Source organism: Clupea harengus, chromosome 7 (assembly GCF_900700415.2).
Source record: "Clupea harengus chromosome 7, Ch_v2.0.2, whole genome shotgun sequence".
Lineage (NCBI taxonomy): Eukaryota > Metazoa > Chordata > Actinopteri > Clupeiformes > Clupeidae > Clupea > Clupea harengus.
Window position 1 is genome coordinate 2330835 of NC_045158.1, and position 16981 is coordinate 2347815.

The 16981-nt window shown below is 44.0% G+C and overlaps 1 protein-coding gene across 1 annotated transcript; it reads left to right on the forward strand.

Annotated features, from left to right (window-relative positions):
- The first annotated feature begins 804 nt into the window (after nucleotides 1–804).
- On the forward strand, nucleotides 805–11963 carry LOC105908128 (major histocompatibility complex class I-related gene protein-like). Its single transcript, XM_042708191.1, has 6 exons — nucleotides 805–1109; nucleotides 8625–8867; nucleotides 9530–9811; nucleotides 9920–10207; nucleotides 10341–10452; nucleotides 10683–11963. The coding sequence occupies exons 1-6, from the start codon at nucleotides 1052–1054 to the stop codon at nucleotides 10765–10767; spliced, it is 1068 nt and encodes a 355-aa protein (XP_042564125.1). The 5' UTR covers nucleotides 805–1051; the 3' UTR covers nucleotides 10768–11963.
- Nucleotides 11964–16981: the final 5018 nt, after the last annotated feature.

The window sequence follows — 16981 nt, forward strand, 5'->3', positions numbered from 1 at the left end:
TACCATTTGAAGAGAAAAAACATTAATAACAATCTTTATTCTGTTCCTCAGAATGTTCCAATAAATAAATCCCTTCAGAACGAAACAAGACCGGGGTCCTGTCCCCCATGTCAATGTGTGTAGGACATATCTGGCTGGTTATGAAATATTTTCCCAAACCATTTCAACTACGTTTTTTTTCTCGAACTGTTTAAACTACGCCACTTAGCAGGTGGCCTAACTGATGTCCGCTTGTAGCCTATCAGAGATTTTCCCGAACCATTTGCTTACCTTGCGCCAAAGATTTTTAAACCACTTCACGGACACTAATCTGCTGTATTTGTGGAGTTAATGAACAAACCCAGTGGATTATTTACAGCCTACATTCCATCTGATGTTCTGCTTCAGTAACGTAGATAAAGTTAAAAGTGATAAGGTAGGTCCAGTCACCTGATGTTCCATTTAAATTAAGTATTGAGATACGACATTGAAGACTCCAACAAATGCCTTATAACAATAGCTGTGATAGTGGAGACTTGCAAGAAGGGATAACGACATGTCTGAATTGCAGAAAACAACGCCAGCAAGTCAGCTGCATGTAGTTAGTCTTGGTGGTTTCTTCATTTACTTCAAAAATACAGCAGATGAGTGTCCTTGATTGAGGAAGTAACGCTTATTGCGCACAATAAATGACTTAACTCATTTTGAATACTGTTTTATTAATCTTAAAGAGTAGGCCTACTGTCTGTATGCTCATAATTATTATAATCCGCATTGGGGCTATAAAATCTGTCCTTTGCTGGCCGCGCGTCTGATACAGTCGATCAATCACACTTTGCATTTTCTTGCGGAAATGATCTCTAGTTTATCTTTCACCACAAACGTTGCCATGTCGACTGACGTCAACCTACCCCTTTCCTAATTTCACAGGCGTTCAGGTGTATTCTCACACTCGGACGTCGGAACTTTCCTTCTTCCCAGTTGCACACCTACTGCTGGCGGGAGAAGTACAAACTAGAGGCATAATATTCCGTTAGAATAACTGAAAGCAACACAGGATACGTCTGTCACCATGTTGCAGCTACTGTTCCTTTTCTGTTCATTCCAGATTTTCTCGACTGTGAAATCAGGTAATGCTTATTTTACATCGAGTATTTAGCCAGAATACTGCAGTATTTGAACCGTGACAGCTAGGAAGTGGTAGCCTTAGTGGGAAAAAATAATTGCAATGTGTCTTATCTATATGATCATTTTCCTAAGAGTTTGTAAGCTGGTGCCTTAAAGTAACACTATGAAACAATTTGACACTTTTTTAGGTATGGTTTTATTGGCAACTACTTTTGGTACCATACTCAAATTAATTTTGATTGCATATGGTCATGTGAAGGACAGATTAACACCTGTGTCTTTCCCACTAGCCATCCAGGATATGTCCAATGTAGTTTTGTATAACGGGCTGGAATACCCCGCAAAAATGAAAGAAAAGCTTTCACAGCATGAAATTGCCAGCATTACTGCAAAATACACCAGTTAGTGTGTTGGAAAGCTTTTATCAGTGTCGTTGTTGGTGTTTGCAAGGTTTTTGCATGCCTTTTAGTTAGCTTGCTGGTTTTGGAACAGAGACTCCTTATTGCTGCTTTAAAGGGAAGTTTTGTGGGTCAGGACACCGCCCCATGTCGAGAATGGGAGTCAACCGTAAGTTTGTAGTTTTCAGCATTTTAACGCTTCCTGGTTCAAAGAAAAAATCCCTATGAAAAAATGAATGGGTTTTCACAATATCAGCGAAAATAAGGTGTGGGTGAAACAACAGCAACGAGGCAACAGCTTGTGGGCTTTTTTGTATTATACTCCTGAGCTTCTTTCTTTGCTTCAGTATGAATGTGAGCGTGAATGCGGAGCAAAGGTACCTGCGAAATCGAGGTGCAGCACAAGGAAGTGCAGCAGAAGGAGATGCAGCTGATTCTCTGTTGAGCTCAAATGTGTACAACCTTTCGCCAGAATTGCGGCCTTGACCTTGGGCTACTGCACATGTGTTCAATGCCCTAGCCCTGAAACTGATGGTCCGAAACTGATTGGCAAGCCCCCTAGGCGAATAGTTGAATTCAGAGAGAAACTGTGGTTGGTGAATCAGCTGATAAGCTAGGCAGTATGGCCTGCCTGAACTAGTGTTACACATGATTCACTGTACACAATAAATCAACAAGCACCCCAAGCAATAGTGTCCACAGAATTGTTTTAAATTTTTCTAATACCACAGATGGGTGGAGAATCAGTCAGAGAATGATCAATCGGGAAACAGGCTTTGTTCTTGCAATGATGCGAATGAGGGGAGCGTGGAAGGTTTCACTCAGAAAATTCACCCGTGTCTCTGATTTATACATTAATATGTATCAAGCAGCTACTCTGATACGGGAACTGACACCATGATGGTTCACGGGGGAAGTTGTTGATTAGAGGATCCAGCCGTGAGCAAATGGAATACAATGACACTGATATGACCTGATATAAGAGGTTGTGAAAGACACACCTCCTGCTATTCCAAGGATGCAGTATTCCATATAGCAGGACAGTTAACCACAGACCCATACATTCCAACCAAGTCTAATGAAGAGGCAAAATACAAATGAATGTGAGATTCATTGGATTACTGATTATTGTCCATCATTATTATTATTATTAATCCTGATTTGCAACACTGGTATGAACTTGCAGAATACAAGTTCATACCACTGCGCCATGCTACTCCCCTACCTAAATTACTACACGAGGTGTTAGGATCTTGTATAAGCACAACTGCAGGAGACAAGGTTTGGGGGACTCACAGAGGGTTTTATTCCAGGAAAACACAAAGGATTCAATGGCACACGGTAAACAAAAGATGTCCTTCCAGTAAACAACACAAAACGCCGCCTTCAGGCACAAACTCAAAAGGTCCACAAAGTATCCAAAATCACAGAAACAATGGAAGTCCAACAGACCGTGAGCTGCGGTGAACAAGGATCAATATATCACAGGAGCGAGTTCTTGCTAGGAGCAGGTGAGCATAAAGAGTTGACTGTCCCTCGGGTAGAAATCTCATGACTGAGCAACGAAGCTCAGAAACAAGGCGCTTAAGACAGCCACCTGAAACGAGGAACAGGTGATTCCTCTGATCACCTGAAATGGGGTTTCCTAGTTCGTTTGGCAAGGGCTTGGGACATGTGCTGGGGTTTCCTGGGCCGGAACTCAGGGGCTTGTGGGTTCTGGCGGCATCTCCTGGCCGGTCGAGGTATGACAGTACCTCCCTCCTTACGACCGTCACCTGACGGTCCTGCGACCCCAGGCTGGTCTGTTCGGAAGTCGCGGATGAGGGACTTGTCAATGATGTGGCGCGCTGGTATCCAGCAGCGTTCCTCCGGACCATACCCCTCCCAATCAACCAGGTACTGTGTTCCCCGGCCCACTCGCTGAGAGTCCAGGAGTTCTTTGACTGTAAACACTGGACCGCCTGCCACAAAACGAGAAGGTGGAGGTGGGGGGGCTGGAGGAGACAAAGGGGAAGTTAGAACAGGCTTCAGTAAAGAGACATGAAAAACTGGGCTCACCCGAAGCGACCTTGGTAAGGCAAGCTGATACGCCACTGGATTTATCCGCCTCACAATCCTAAAGGGCCCGATGAAGCGTGGCTTGAATTTCTTGGACTCCACACACAGAGGGATATCCCGTGTGGACAACCACACCTTCTGGTCCACGCGGAATGATGGGGTAGCTCTCCTCTTGCGGTTGGCCTGACGCTGAGAGCATGCGGAGGCACGCTTCAGGGCTGTACGGGCTCGCTTCCAGGTTCTTCTGCATCTAGCAATGGCAGCTTCAGCAGAGGGGACGTTCACCTTGGGTTGCTCAGAGGGAAAGAATGGTGGCAAGAATCCAAACTGCACCTCGAACGGACACATACCTGTAGAGGTGTTGACCAGCTGGTTATGTGCAATCTCTGCCCAGATGAGCATGCGACTCCAGGTCTTGGGGGTTTTGGAGACCACACAGCGCAGGTACTTCTCCAGCTCCTGGTTAACCCTTTCAGTCTGCCCATTTGACTGGGGGTGAAACCCTGAAGAGAGACTGACAGAGGTCTTAAATAGGGACCAGAAAGCTTTCCAGTACCTTGAACTGAACTGTGGACCCCGATCGGACACCACATCGGCTGGCACTCCATGGTACCGAACCACCTCTTTCAGGATGACCTCGGCGGTCTCTTTGGCTGTGGGTAGCTTGGGAAGAGGGACAAAATGAGCAGCCTTAGAAAAACGGTCTACAATTACCAAAATGACAGTGTTACCTTCGGACGGTGGTAGCCCTGAAACAAAGTCCATCGAGATGTGGGACCAAGGACGACTGGGGATAGGGAGGGGGCGAAGCAGCCCTGCGGGAGCTTGGTGAGAAGACTTTTGTGTGGCACACACAGCACAGGCTTGGACGTAAGCGAACACCTGCTTACTCATGTTGGGCCACCAAAACCGACGACGGATGAACTCCAACGTCCGACGTGTTCCAGGGTGCCCAACTAGGTGCTCATCATGACCCCACCTAAGCACATCAGCCCGTAATGTTGTCTGGACAAACAGGCAACCGGACGGACCACCTCCTGGATCCGGTTCCACCTGCTGAGCCTGAAGGATGGAGTCTTCCAAGGCCAGTCGTACTTGCCCTATCACTCGGTATGGTGGAATAATGTTCTCGGGTGGAGCATCCTGCTCGGAGGCATCGTACTGACGGGAAAGGGCATCCGCCTTCGTGTTCTTAGAACCCGGCCTGTAGGTGAGGATGTAATCGAAACGGTTAAAAAACAGGGCCCACCGGGCCTGGCGGGGGTTTAGTCTCTTAGCCTCCTTCAAGTATTGTAGGTTCTTATGGTCAGTGAGTACTTGGAACTGGTGAGTGGCCCCCTCTAGCCAGTGCCTCCACTCCTCCAATGCAAGCTTAATGGCTAGCAACTCTCTGTCCCCGACATCATACCTTTGTTCAGTAGGCGTCAGCTTCCGCGAGTAGAAGGCACACGGATGGACCTTACCATCTTGGGATGACCTCTGGGAGAGTATGGCTCCAACCCCAGTGTTGGAGGCATCCACCTCCACCATGAAGGGAAGAGCAGGGTCGGGGTGCCGTAGGATAGGCGCAGTGGTGAACCGTTTCTTCAGGGCCTCAAAAGCTGCCTGGGTTTCTGCTGTCCATCTTATCCTGGATGTTTGGCCACGGGTGAGTGCAGTAATGGGAGCTGCAACAGAACTGAAGTTACGGATAAACCGTCTGTAAAAATTAGCGAAACCAAGGAAGCGTTGTACTTGTTTCAGAGACGTGGGCTCTGGCCATTTAACAACAGCCTGCACCTTTCCGGGATCCATAGACACGCCCTGTGGTGAGATGTGAAAGCCTAAAAAAAACGTGTTAGACACATGAAACTGGCACTTCTCCAACTTCACAAAGAGCTTGTTCTCCCAAAGAAGGTTGAGTACCCGCCGGACCTGCTGGACATGAGACTCAAGGTCCTTGGAGAAGACGAGGATGTCGTCTAGATAGACAAACACACACCGGTTAATCATCTCCCGCAGCACGTCATTTACCAGAGCCTGGAACACAGAAGGGCAGTTAGACAAACCAAAGGGCATGACTTTGTACTCGTAGTGGCCACTAGGAGTACTAAAGGCAGTCTTCCACTCATCACCGCTTCTGATGCGCACTAGATGGTAAGCGTTACGCAGGTCCAGCTTGGAAAAAACCTTTGCCCCCCTGAGTAGGTCAAACGCCGTGGACATCAAGGGAAGAGGGTATTTGTTCTTGACCGTTACCTTGTTCAAGCCTCTGTAATCAATGCACGGGCGTAGGCCCCCATCCTTCTTGGGCACAAAGAAAAAACCTGCTGAAGCAGGAGACGTGGATGTTGTGATTAACCCATTACCAAGAGCCTCCTGAATGTATTCCTCCATTGCTCTGGTCTCAGGTACGGACAGCGGGTACAGCCTACCCCGTGGGGGCATAGTGCCAGGCAGGAGGTCAACAGCCATATCGTATGGTCTGTGTGGAGGGAGAGTACTAGCCTTGGACTTAGAGAACACTTCTCTCAGGTCATGGTACTGCTGAGGCAACGATGCTAGGTCTACCTCGGGAACTACTTGAGAAGGCTTTGGCGACCCCTGGACCGTGGTCCTGTGCACGCTGTGTCCTCTGGGCAGTTCGCCGGAGCAGGTCCCTTCACACTCTGGTCCCCAAGCTACTAAAACACCCCTTCTCCAATTAAACTGGGGGGAGTGTGTTTTTAGCCAGGGATACCCCAGTACCAAAGGCTCCCTTGGGGAGTCAATTAAAAAGAATCTACACCATTCCACATGTTTGACCCCCACCCGCATCTTCAAAGGCTTAGTAACAAACTCAATTAGTCCTGACCCTAAGGGTCGTCCATCTAGAGCCTGGACAGTGTAAGTGGAGGGACTCACCACATAAGGAATGTTGAGTTTTTTAGCCAGAGTGAGGTCCATGAGGTTCTCCTCTGCCCCGGAGTCCACCAATGCAGGGAGAGAAGTCTTGGAGTCACCTTCCCACTCCAGTGTGACCGAAAGCTGCAGCCGTGACGATGGTTGAGAGGACCTAGCCGCCCCGCTCACTAGTGGTCCCCTCTGTCCTAGCGAGCGTTTGTCTTTTCCCAAGAGTTCTGGGCATCTATCCCTGAAGTGGCCGGTCACCCCACAGTACAGGCAGCAGTTCTCACGCCTCCGTCGTTCCCTCTCTTCAAGTGAGATTCGTGCTCGCCCAAGCTGCATGGGTTCCTCCACTTCCTTGTAAGGGAGCTGACTGGGAGGCTGTTTCCTGGGGGGTGCTAAGGAGAACTGGACGTTAGTAGTGCGTTCCCGTCTACGTTCACGAGATCTTCGGTCCAGGTCAGATGTAAGTTTCATCAACTCTTCAAGGCTGTGTCCCCACTCCCGGTTGACCAGGTCATCTTTCAGATCTTCATGGAGACCGTGATAGAATGAAGTCAACAGGCAGTCCCCTTCCCAGCCAGATTGTGTAGCCAGGGTACGAAACGCTATGGCATAGTCTGCCACCGACCGCCTGCCTTGCTTAAGTTGGAGGAGATGTTTGGCTGACTCACGACGACTGGTGGGGTGCCCAAAGATGGTCTGGACCTCGGTCATGAATGCTGCGGCATCGTGACAGATGGGTAGATCCCTCTCCCAAACTGCCGTGGCCCATTCCAGGGCTCTTCCAGATAGCAAGGTGGTGATGTAAGCCACCTTGGACTCCTCTGTGGGGAAGCTGTCTGGCTGTAGTCGGAAACCCAAGGCACATTGGGTCAAAAAGCCCCGGCAGACCTCCGGGTCTCCCTCAAACTGCTTGGGTAGTGGGAAGCGGGTGCCAGAACGAGGACTGGAAACTACTGGTGGTGGTAGTGTCGCAGGGGTTGAAGGCTGAGGTGTTGTATCACTCCTGGGCACCGCCTGAGAGGGGGTCTGGACGGAGCTATTCAGCTGGTGCAGGAACTGCCCCAGGGTGTGAACGCGCCTCTCCTGTTCGCTAAAAGCAATACCCATTCTGCTCAGGATCGTGTGCACATCCTCCGTCTTCGCTGCGCTTGCTTGTGGCTCAGTCATGCTGTTAGGATCTTGTATAAGCACAACTGCAGGAGACAAGGTTTGGGGGACTCGGAGGGTTTTATTCCAGGAAAACACAAAGGCACACAATGGCACACGGTAAACAAAAGATGTCCTTCCAGTAAACAACACAAAACGCCGTCTTCAGGCAACAAACTCAAAAGGTCCACAAAGTATCCAAAATCACAGAAACAAAGGAAGTCCAACAGACCGTGAGCTGCGGTGAACAAGGATCACTATATCACAGGAGCGAGTTCTTGCTAGGAGCAGGTGAGCATAAAGCGTTGACTGTCCCTCGGGTAGAAATCTCATGACTGAGCAACGAAGCTCAGAAACAAGGGGCTTAAGACAGCCACCTGAAATGAGGAACAGGTGATTCCTCTGATCACCTGGCATGGGGTTTCCTAGTTCATTTGGCAAGGGCTTGGGACATGTGCTGGGGTTTCCTGGGCCGGAAGTCAGGGGCTTGTGGGTTCTGGCGGCATCTCCTGGCCGGTCGAGGTTTGACACGGGGAGCACAGCATTCATTCATAAAAACAGACAGACATACACAGGGAATTTGATCGGTCAAAAATCTATGAGACCCTCCCCCAGGGTCAAGCGTCGATTGCTAGTGTTCGTGCTGTTGTGTCGGTCTAATACTCCATCTTTGACCTAGGCTAACTAACTAAATATCCCCCCCACAAGGCTACTTTCAATTAATCTCTTTGTTCTGATACTCAGCTCGGAGTCCATCTTACATCTGTGTTGTTAATGAATTTAATACTCCAAAATGGTGTACCAGGAATTCCAACATCTATCATTGTGTATATAGGGGTAACAAATATGCTTAGTTAAGTAGTCAATATTCAATATGTTTCCTACAATATCAGGATCTATTCATCAGAGCACAGAGTAGGTCTACATTATCATTGCATGTATCATCATGGTGGTGTCAGGTTTTATGGTAATCGTATTTTATTGGTTTACACAGGGCATAGGCTAAACTTTTATATATTCGTTCATAAGTGCATATTTTCACAGGCTCTCATTCTCTGTGGACTCTTTCAACAAGGATCATTGGAGACACCCCGTTTCCAGAGTTCAGTGTGGTGGTGATGCTGGATGACATCCAGGTGGCCTACTATGATTCAAATGTGAAGAAACTGATCTACAGACAATATAAGTCAGAACATGAAGATGAAGAGCAAGAAAATGCAAGCCTTATATTTGGAGACCTGCATTCAAAGATGAATTTCTACCTCCTCCAGCTCAACCGTACACATGGTAAGTGTGGTGCCTCCTCAAGTGCCATTTATTCAGCACTATCACTGCTTATTGCAGTGTAGGTATGGAATGGGGTTCATTGCTTTGAATGTATATAGGGTGACCAGGTGTTCCACCGCGAGATGGCAAACTCTACCCTTTTTTCTGAGTCACTCATGAAACAGATCCGGGTTTACATGTCCTTTGAGTCACTTGGGTCAGTATCATCAAGAGTGTAGAAATCCTACCAGTGAAACACAAGCACACTATCTCACACTACAAATAATAAATTAGAAATGTTAGACATTTCTTAATCATTAACTATTAGGCTGTAACATTAGTTCAAAATATTTATTCAGCTACACAAAAACAGCAGCATTACTCGTTCAACTAGTATGTGCCACTTGAGGTAATAGAAATAAATAGGTGAATAAAAGGCCATAAGTGGGGACGATGATGTTAACCTGTCCAAACTTGTCTTCAGAGATTTAGTATTATTGTTGGTCCGTAATAAAATGTCAGACATCTTCATTTTCATATTTAAAATAATTTTGAAAACTAATTGAAAACAACAGTGGGTAATATTGACAATAATTGCTAATAATATCAGCGACAGTTGCTGTATCTAGTGGCCATTGTATGACATTTCTGTGTAGGTACTCATTTCTTTTTCTTTGCCAAAGGCGTACATACTCGGCAAGAATTGGTTGTTTGTGAGCTACTTGATAATGACAACCCTGGTCTACTCCGAGTATTGGATGCTCTAAACGGAGTGAATATATCAGTGTTGCAATTCAATGTGCAACAGAACACTCTGCAGATTGAAGATGGTACATGGCCCCAAGAGTGGACCCCTACCACACACAAAAAATGTGAATGGCTGTATGCAAATGAATACAGCCCAATCTGCTTTAAATTCCTCAAGAATTGCCTTCACGTGAAGAAAAATGATTTGATGAAGAAAGGTAAGATTGTCGTCTTTTGTGTTTATTAAATAAGATATTCAGTGATTCCTTTTTTCTCTCTAGAGAGTAGGATTACTTTATTTAACAACTACGTTTCATCCTCTGCAGTGAAGCCCAGAGTCAGGCTCCTCCAGAGGACACTCCCATCTGGAGGTGTCAAAGTGACCTGCCTGGCCACTGGTTTCTACCCCCGTCACATCAACCTGACCCTTCTCAGAGACGGCCAGCCTGTGTCTGACCACCAGATCACTGGGGGGGAGCTGCTACCTAATCTAGATGGAACCTACCAGATGAGGAAGAGCCTGGAGGTCAGCACAGAGGAACTAAGAGTGAAACACCATTACTCCTGTACAGTCGAACACCTCAGCCTGGACAACAAACTAGATGTCAAACCAGGTAATTGTCAGAGGAGTTATTTATCTTGTATGCGTCCTCTACCTATGGCAGTTCTCATGTAGTGTTATCCCATGGCCCCCTATTTTCTTTAAGATCAGATGAAAATGTTTTCATTATTCATTTCTATTTGTAGATCTTGATCCAGGTGTAGGCACTGTGTCTATAGTGATTCCTGTTGTAGTGCTTGGAGTTGCACTCCTGTGTGTGGTTGGAGCTGTGGTCTTCATGCGCCGTAGAAGACAGAGGTAAAACAGAAAGATACAGGAGAACAACAAATCTCCTAATTGATTTCCAGTTTTGTGTTTCTAGCAGATTATGCTTGATCAAAGACACCAAAGTGTTTGCAAATTCTTTATTATTATTATCTATTATTTAATTATAAATAAATCAGTGACTGTCATTGTTGTCGTATGGGTCAAGTTATTGATTAAGGGATGACAGTTTCTCTTCTAATATCTCCATCACTGTGTTTCAGCTCCACCCCCTCTGATTATGATCTGACCCAGAGCTCTGAGGACTCTAATCTGGAAGTGAACCAGAACCAGAATCTGGAGCTGTAGATTCTGACTTTGATCTTGCGAATCAATACTCTTGTTTGTACCCATATCCTGTTCAGTTTCATATTTTTAACACTTTTAAAGAAGATTTTGTTGTGAACTCTATGCCTTAAATATATGGAACTTATTTTATGCAAAATTGTAGGGTCTACCCAGGTAAAAGAAATTACCAAAGTTTTTGGTATGTTTCTGAAATGTTAATTTGAAGTCTTAAAATATGTTTGAAATGAAATTGAAATAAGAGTTGATACTCCTAGTTCTCAGTTCCGCACCCCTCACTTATTTTTCCAGTGTGACTAGGTTTTTTGTTCCGCGCCCCTGCGCCTAGTCTGTCTAAGTTCGCCAAGTTAGTATTCATAGTTTTAGTTAGTTCTGGTGCTTTGAGCCTGAGTACCCTCTGTTTGGGTTTGGTTATATCTGTTGAGTATATTACAGCCCTGTACGTAACCCTAGTCAGTTTGTTTGCACAAAAAAGCACAAAAAAGGTGTCACCTTTCACACAAATAAGGCCAGACCACATCACCTTTTTGTGCATAGTTCGAACGTTTTTGTTGGAGTTATGTTTTTGGATTTTGACCGTCACTGTTCCGGACCCTGGACTGAATGAAAATTTGGCGAGTGGACCTTTTGGGTTTCTAATTGAGTACCCCTGGTCTAGGCAATTTAACAGTTGCAACAAAAAGTATCCACTAACAGGTTAACAAAAGGTTCTCAGAAAAAAGACTCAAAAGTAGGCTACAAGGTTCTCTGGAAAATACTCACAAGCTGGAGAAAGACTCACAAGCTCAACTCACACAACGTGGTCACAGGGTATCAAATCAAGACTGAGCAAAACACAAAAGCTCAGGCGGCTTATAAAGGCAAGCAAACAAGGCTCAGGTGAACACTATGCTACAATACAGACAAGATCAAACATGTCACAGGAAAACGGGGATACGGAGGGCCCCACATGGTCAAAAGGGTTATTATCACACAAAAATGGAATCCAAACTCTTACTGTAAAATGCCACCCATTCAAATGTTCACACAACAGCTAAGACCCTTATGCAAAAGCTTATTTTTGAAAGTAAGTGCAAAATACAGTTTTTCTCGATTGTTTAAGCATGATTTTGATGGTTTTGTTTTGTTTTTCAAAACACTACACACAATTAGCACAGCCACACACCCAATTAGCAAAACACCTCAGATAATTTGCAAAATGAAACACTCTTATAAAAACTATACACTAATATTCTTTGAGCACATTTTCCTCCTGCTTCAGGTCTTCCTCTTCCTCTACCTCCATCTCCACCTCGGCCTCTGGCTTGGCCTCCGCCTCTTCCTCCTTCTCCTCCTCCGTGGATTCCCCCTCTCACCCTCACTCTTCTTCTTCTGACTCCTTCCATTTTGGTTGAAGACAGATGAACTCATCTGCCTCATTTCTTTAGTGCTTAAACCTGTTTGGTGTGTCTACAATTAAGCAATCATGTGTTTGCGCACTTGATGGCTGTGTTTAACCATTGGCTCATAGGTGTGGTAATTTGACAGTCAGTGCTTTGGAATTGCAAGGAAGTGACATCTTGATATACTTCTGTGTCTAATGTATACAAGTGTGTTCAGTGTTTTGCAAATCACTTGTGTGTATTGTTTCGCAAAAAGTGTGATGTTGACATGTGCTTATAGTGGTGCAAATCTGGGCCGATGTTTTGCTCCTTGAGCGAAGGTTTTGATATTTGTGTAATACCTTTGATTTAAGTGTTTATCCAATCGTAAAAAACTGTAATTACTGCCCAGTACATCCATCTTTGAGCTGAGAAACACTCATGCTCTGGTAGGAGACCCTCTCATTGACCCAAAATCATTCGATCAGTACAGAAGTGTGATAACTTAGAGGGAGATTACCGGGCCCAGTCCACAACAGACTAGAGGCAGGAGTATGTCTGAATACCATGCCTGGTAACCAGTTCTCAGACACAGAGCGCCACCTTGTGGAGTGCTGGAGAAAGTCAGAAGATCGTATTGACCAACAAGATAATAAGGCCAAGTGAAAGCTCCTCCTTTGGCTACACCAAAAACAGATGTAACAGTGGAATTCCCCCTCATGATGGAAAGGAACACTTGGATTTTAAAGCTAGGCCTGTTTTGTTTTAAAATAAAAATCAATTGTCTTAAGTCTTTCTGTTTAACTGTTATAGTTATTGACTGTGTAGGCTACCTGTCATTTTAATTTTAGCTTAGATAATTGATAATAGGCTACATTAGGAATAGCATATGAATTGAGTTGTTAGGAGAAGGTGGGACTTTCAACTTAACTTGGTGGAAATGCTGTAGTCTTGTCTTTTAATATGAACTAGCTTATGGTTTGAAGTTTCTAGGTGAAATACTGTAGTTACCCATCTGGCTGGATTCACCAAGCATTGGGTCGGTCCAATTTAACCAGGATTAAAATATCAATGTTAACCCATTGGGACAGGCTAGGTCGACCCAGCATTGGGTTGGGTGTTCTGAAGCAATATGGTCTTAAATGTTTAAAATCACAGTACTCCTTTTTTACTCTGACCTTAATGATTGATAGAAATCAGTTTGTGGTGAGCTTGCATATGTGTCTGACAAACGTCTGGCGATTTATGTGTTATTTATTCTAACTGAAGTGAAATAAGTTACTTAAATTTAAAAAAATTAAAGTAAAAATTTGCAGCAGAATGGAAGGAAAATAAAGATGTTAGAATAGATTAAATATCAACAACTTCATTAAGCTTTAAAGTCAGTTTTATTTTATTTAGAGGTGAAATCATATCATGTTGGTTATACTACATTTTTTACGATTGGATAAACACTAAAATCAAAAGTATTACGCAATTATCAAAACCTTTACTCAAGGAGCAAAACAACGGCTCAGATTTGCACCACTATAAGCACATGTCAACATCACACTTTTTGCGAAACAATACACACAAGTGATTTACAAAACACTAAACACACTTGAATGCTTTAGACACAGAAGTATATCAAGAGGTCAGTTCCTTGCAATTCCAAAACACTGACTGTCAATTTACCACACCTATGACCTGTCAAATAAACACAGCCATCAAGTGCGCAAACACATGATTGCTTAATTGTAGACACACCAAACAGGTTTAAGCACTATAGAAATGCAGCAGATGAGTTCATCTGTTCAACCAAAATGGAAGGAGTCAGAAGATGAAGAGTGAGGGTGAGAGGGGGAATCCACAGAGGAGGAGAAGGAGGAAGAGAAAGAGGCGGAGGCCATGCCAGAGGCTGAGGTGGAGGTGGAGGAAGAGGAAGACCTGAAGCAGGAGGAAAACGTGCTCAAAGAAGAAGACCAAATTTATAGAATAAACTTGAAAAGAGCACGGGGGCCCATATTCATGCAAGAACAAGATCGAGAGATCATAAACATGGTTTTGGCAAATAATGCTATCAGGCTCAGAGAAATTCAAGCCAACATTATCGGTGACCATGCCATTTTCAATACAGTACATGTAATGTCCATCAGGTCTCTCAGTCAACACTGGCACACATCCTACAAAGACATCAGGGTAAAATGAAACAACTTTATTTGTACTGTATTTTCATTTTTTTTCTGATCTTTTTCTAATGGAATTGTAACCTGTACTGGAAACATCATTTTACGTTTGTCTGATATTTGCTGAGCTTACAGTGTTATGCACACTACTGAAGTAGCAAAAATGTTTTGTTGTGATTCTCCATGTTGACATGTTGACTGATTTGGGTATATGGAGAGAATTCAATAATATTTTCATCAGTCTGCAGCATTGGTCTTGTGTAGTGTTTGTTGAATTTATTGTATATTTGCACTTTCTCTGTGTACTTCACTTACACTACTCTAATCACTGAGAAGTAGAATTGCTAAAAGTGTTTTAGGTTTATAACAGTAGTGTGTAAGTGGTACAAACATAATTCAGTCATATGCAACGTGTGTGTTTCATATGGTAACAAAATATGGTTTTGTTAAATTAGTGTATAGTTTTTACAAGAGTGTTTCATTTTGCAATGGATCTGAGGTGTTTTGCTCATTGGGTGTGTGGTTGTGCTAATTGTGTGAGGTGTATGAAAAACAAAACAAAGCAGTCAAAATTGTGTTTAAGCAATTGAGAAAAACTGTAAACAAACTGGGTTAGTATAAATATAAGTCTGATAAGATGCTCAATCATGGCTGAGTTTGAATAACTTCAAATATACAGTATATGCAAATGAAAGGTGGTGAAGGAATATAAGGTTCAGAGTTAATACTGATGTACAATAGTCAATAATCCAATGCATTTTATATATTTGTAACTGTTGCTTTTATTTGAATTTAGAACTTCTGGTTGTATATTCTGTTAGAGAGAGACTGACCTGAGGGAGGTCATGTCAAAGTGTCCTTGATGGCCATTGGCCTCATGAATACAGGCCTCTGAGATCTTAAATCTCAGCTGGAGCTCTTAACCCATTTAACTTCATTGTACAAGATTAAACCTGTTTCCTGGACTGATCATACCTCAGACTGAATCTCCAACAAATATATGGAATAAAAATGACTATCAGTGGTCAGCTGTGTACAGTTGGAACACAGTGTAACTAGTCTGTCTACCATATGTGTTAATCAGTCTTAGAATAAACCACACACTCATGAACTTAAATGCTTGCTAGCGTTAGCTTTTAGCCCCATAGGCTTGAAACATATTGGCTAGTTTAACTGGGAATGTCTTGCATAATTACTTGCAATGTCTGGAAAGTGCTACGATTTTTACCCCGTGGCTGGAGATTCCGTCATCATGGCCACAAAATGAAATATTTAGTTTAGTTAGAATTGTGTGACGGTCTCAACACGGTTGATGTACCGCTGCCTCTCTTTAAGCTATGTAACTTTTATCAGTGTCAGCTGTGCCGTTGTTGGTCATCGCAAGACTGTTGGTGTTTACAATTCTGTTGGCTGTTAGGGAGTTAGCTTGCTGGTTTTAGATAAAAAGGCGTAATAGGGTGCACAAGGGGCCATCAGAGTCAGTCTGTGTACCTTCTTCTATTCTCCCATCAGATGTCAATGGTAACTGTGTTGTCATGGGAACCGCAAGTATGTAACAGAGCTCAGGTCAAAGTTTTTGTACAAACCAGTAACATGTTTGGACATAATGTTTGGATTGAGCTGTGGGATCCCAAGTTAAGGATGAGAATAAAAGATTACATTTCATTTATAGGTAATGAAATATGTGTTTATGAACACACATGAAACAACCTTGCATGCTTCAGATATTCAAATGATAGTTAAACATCTTTTGACACAAAAACTAATATTATTTAATTTGTCACTGTTACAAATCCTGCAAGGGTGGACTCTCCATATTTAAAAAAATAATATGCATGTTATATGTAAATGTGTGCTTTAGATTGTGAATTAATTATTGAATAGTAAATAGTGGTTGTAGTTGTAAATAGTAAATTCATAAGGTTTCATAAAGATTGTTTTGTCTTTAGAGTGGTTTACTTTTGACATATTGTGTGCTAGATAGACCAATGGGTAGAGGCCTGACAAAGTGCAATCCACTGGCCCTGATGGTTGGGTTGGGAAAAGGACTAACAAACCAGTCCGGCAAACCAGTCCGGTTGCAGGGTTGCATAGAGACAGAAAGAGAGAGAGATAACGTGTCATGAAAAAAACAAGTCATGTCATGAAGTAATGCCGCAAAGTGAAACCCACTGAAATCCTTTAGAAGCCACTGGCACAAAGATGGACGTCCCAAAACCCATAACACAAAACCCAAATTGGTTTATAGAATGTGAGGACAATGTATGGAGGAACATGAAGATGGATCAGATCAGTCATAAGACAGGAGCAGACCCAGCACCACACAGAAGCCCAGAGCAGACAGGAGTGCTGCACCTTTGCTGCTGCCTGTCATACTTCTAAGATGTAAGCAGTAAGTCAGCTATGCACAAACATGTGTGCAAAAGGGGAACAATTACGTCTGAACCTGTCACTCAAAATCCCACACTAGGAGCCCTGTCTTATAGCCGGCACAAGGCAGCACCAAGCGGACACAAGTATCTTGTTTTGGTAGTTCCAGACAGACAGTGGGCTGTTCCCTGTCCAGTGCCCACATTGTTTAGAGAGCAAAGGCACCTGCACCCATCTGAGCGCTCATGGGCGTGAAGCTCTTCAAATGAGGTGCGGCCAGGCACATTGCTATCTCCAGGCAGCGGAAAGCAATCGACCAAC

Coding starts and splice junctions, on each gene's coding strand:
- LOC105908128 (XM_042708191.1), top strand. CDS start 1,052: ATGTTGCAGCTACTGTTCCTTTTCTGTTCATTCCAGATTTTCTCGACT. Junction 1,110..8,624: donor TTTCTCGACTGTGAAATCAG/GTAATGCTTATT, acceptor ATATTTTCACAG/GCTCTCATTCTCTGTGGACT. Junction 10,453..10,682: donor ATGCGCCGTAGAAGACAGAG/GTAAAACAGAAA, acceptor ACTGTGTTTCAG/CTCCACCCCCTCTGATTATG.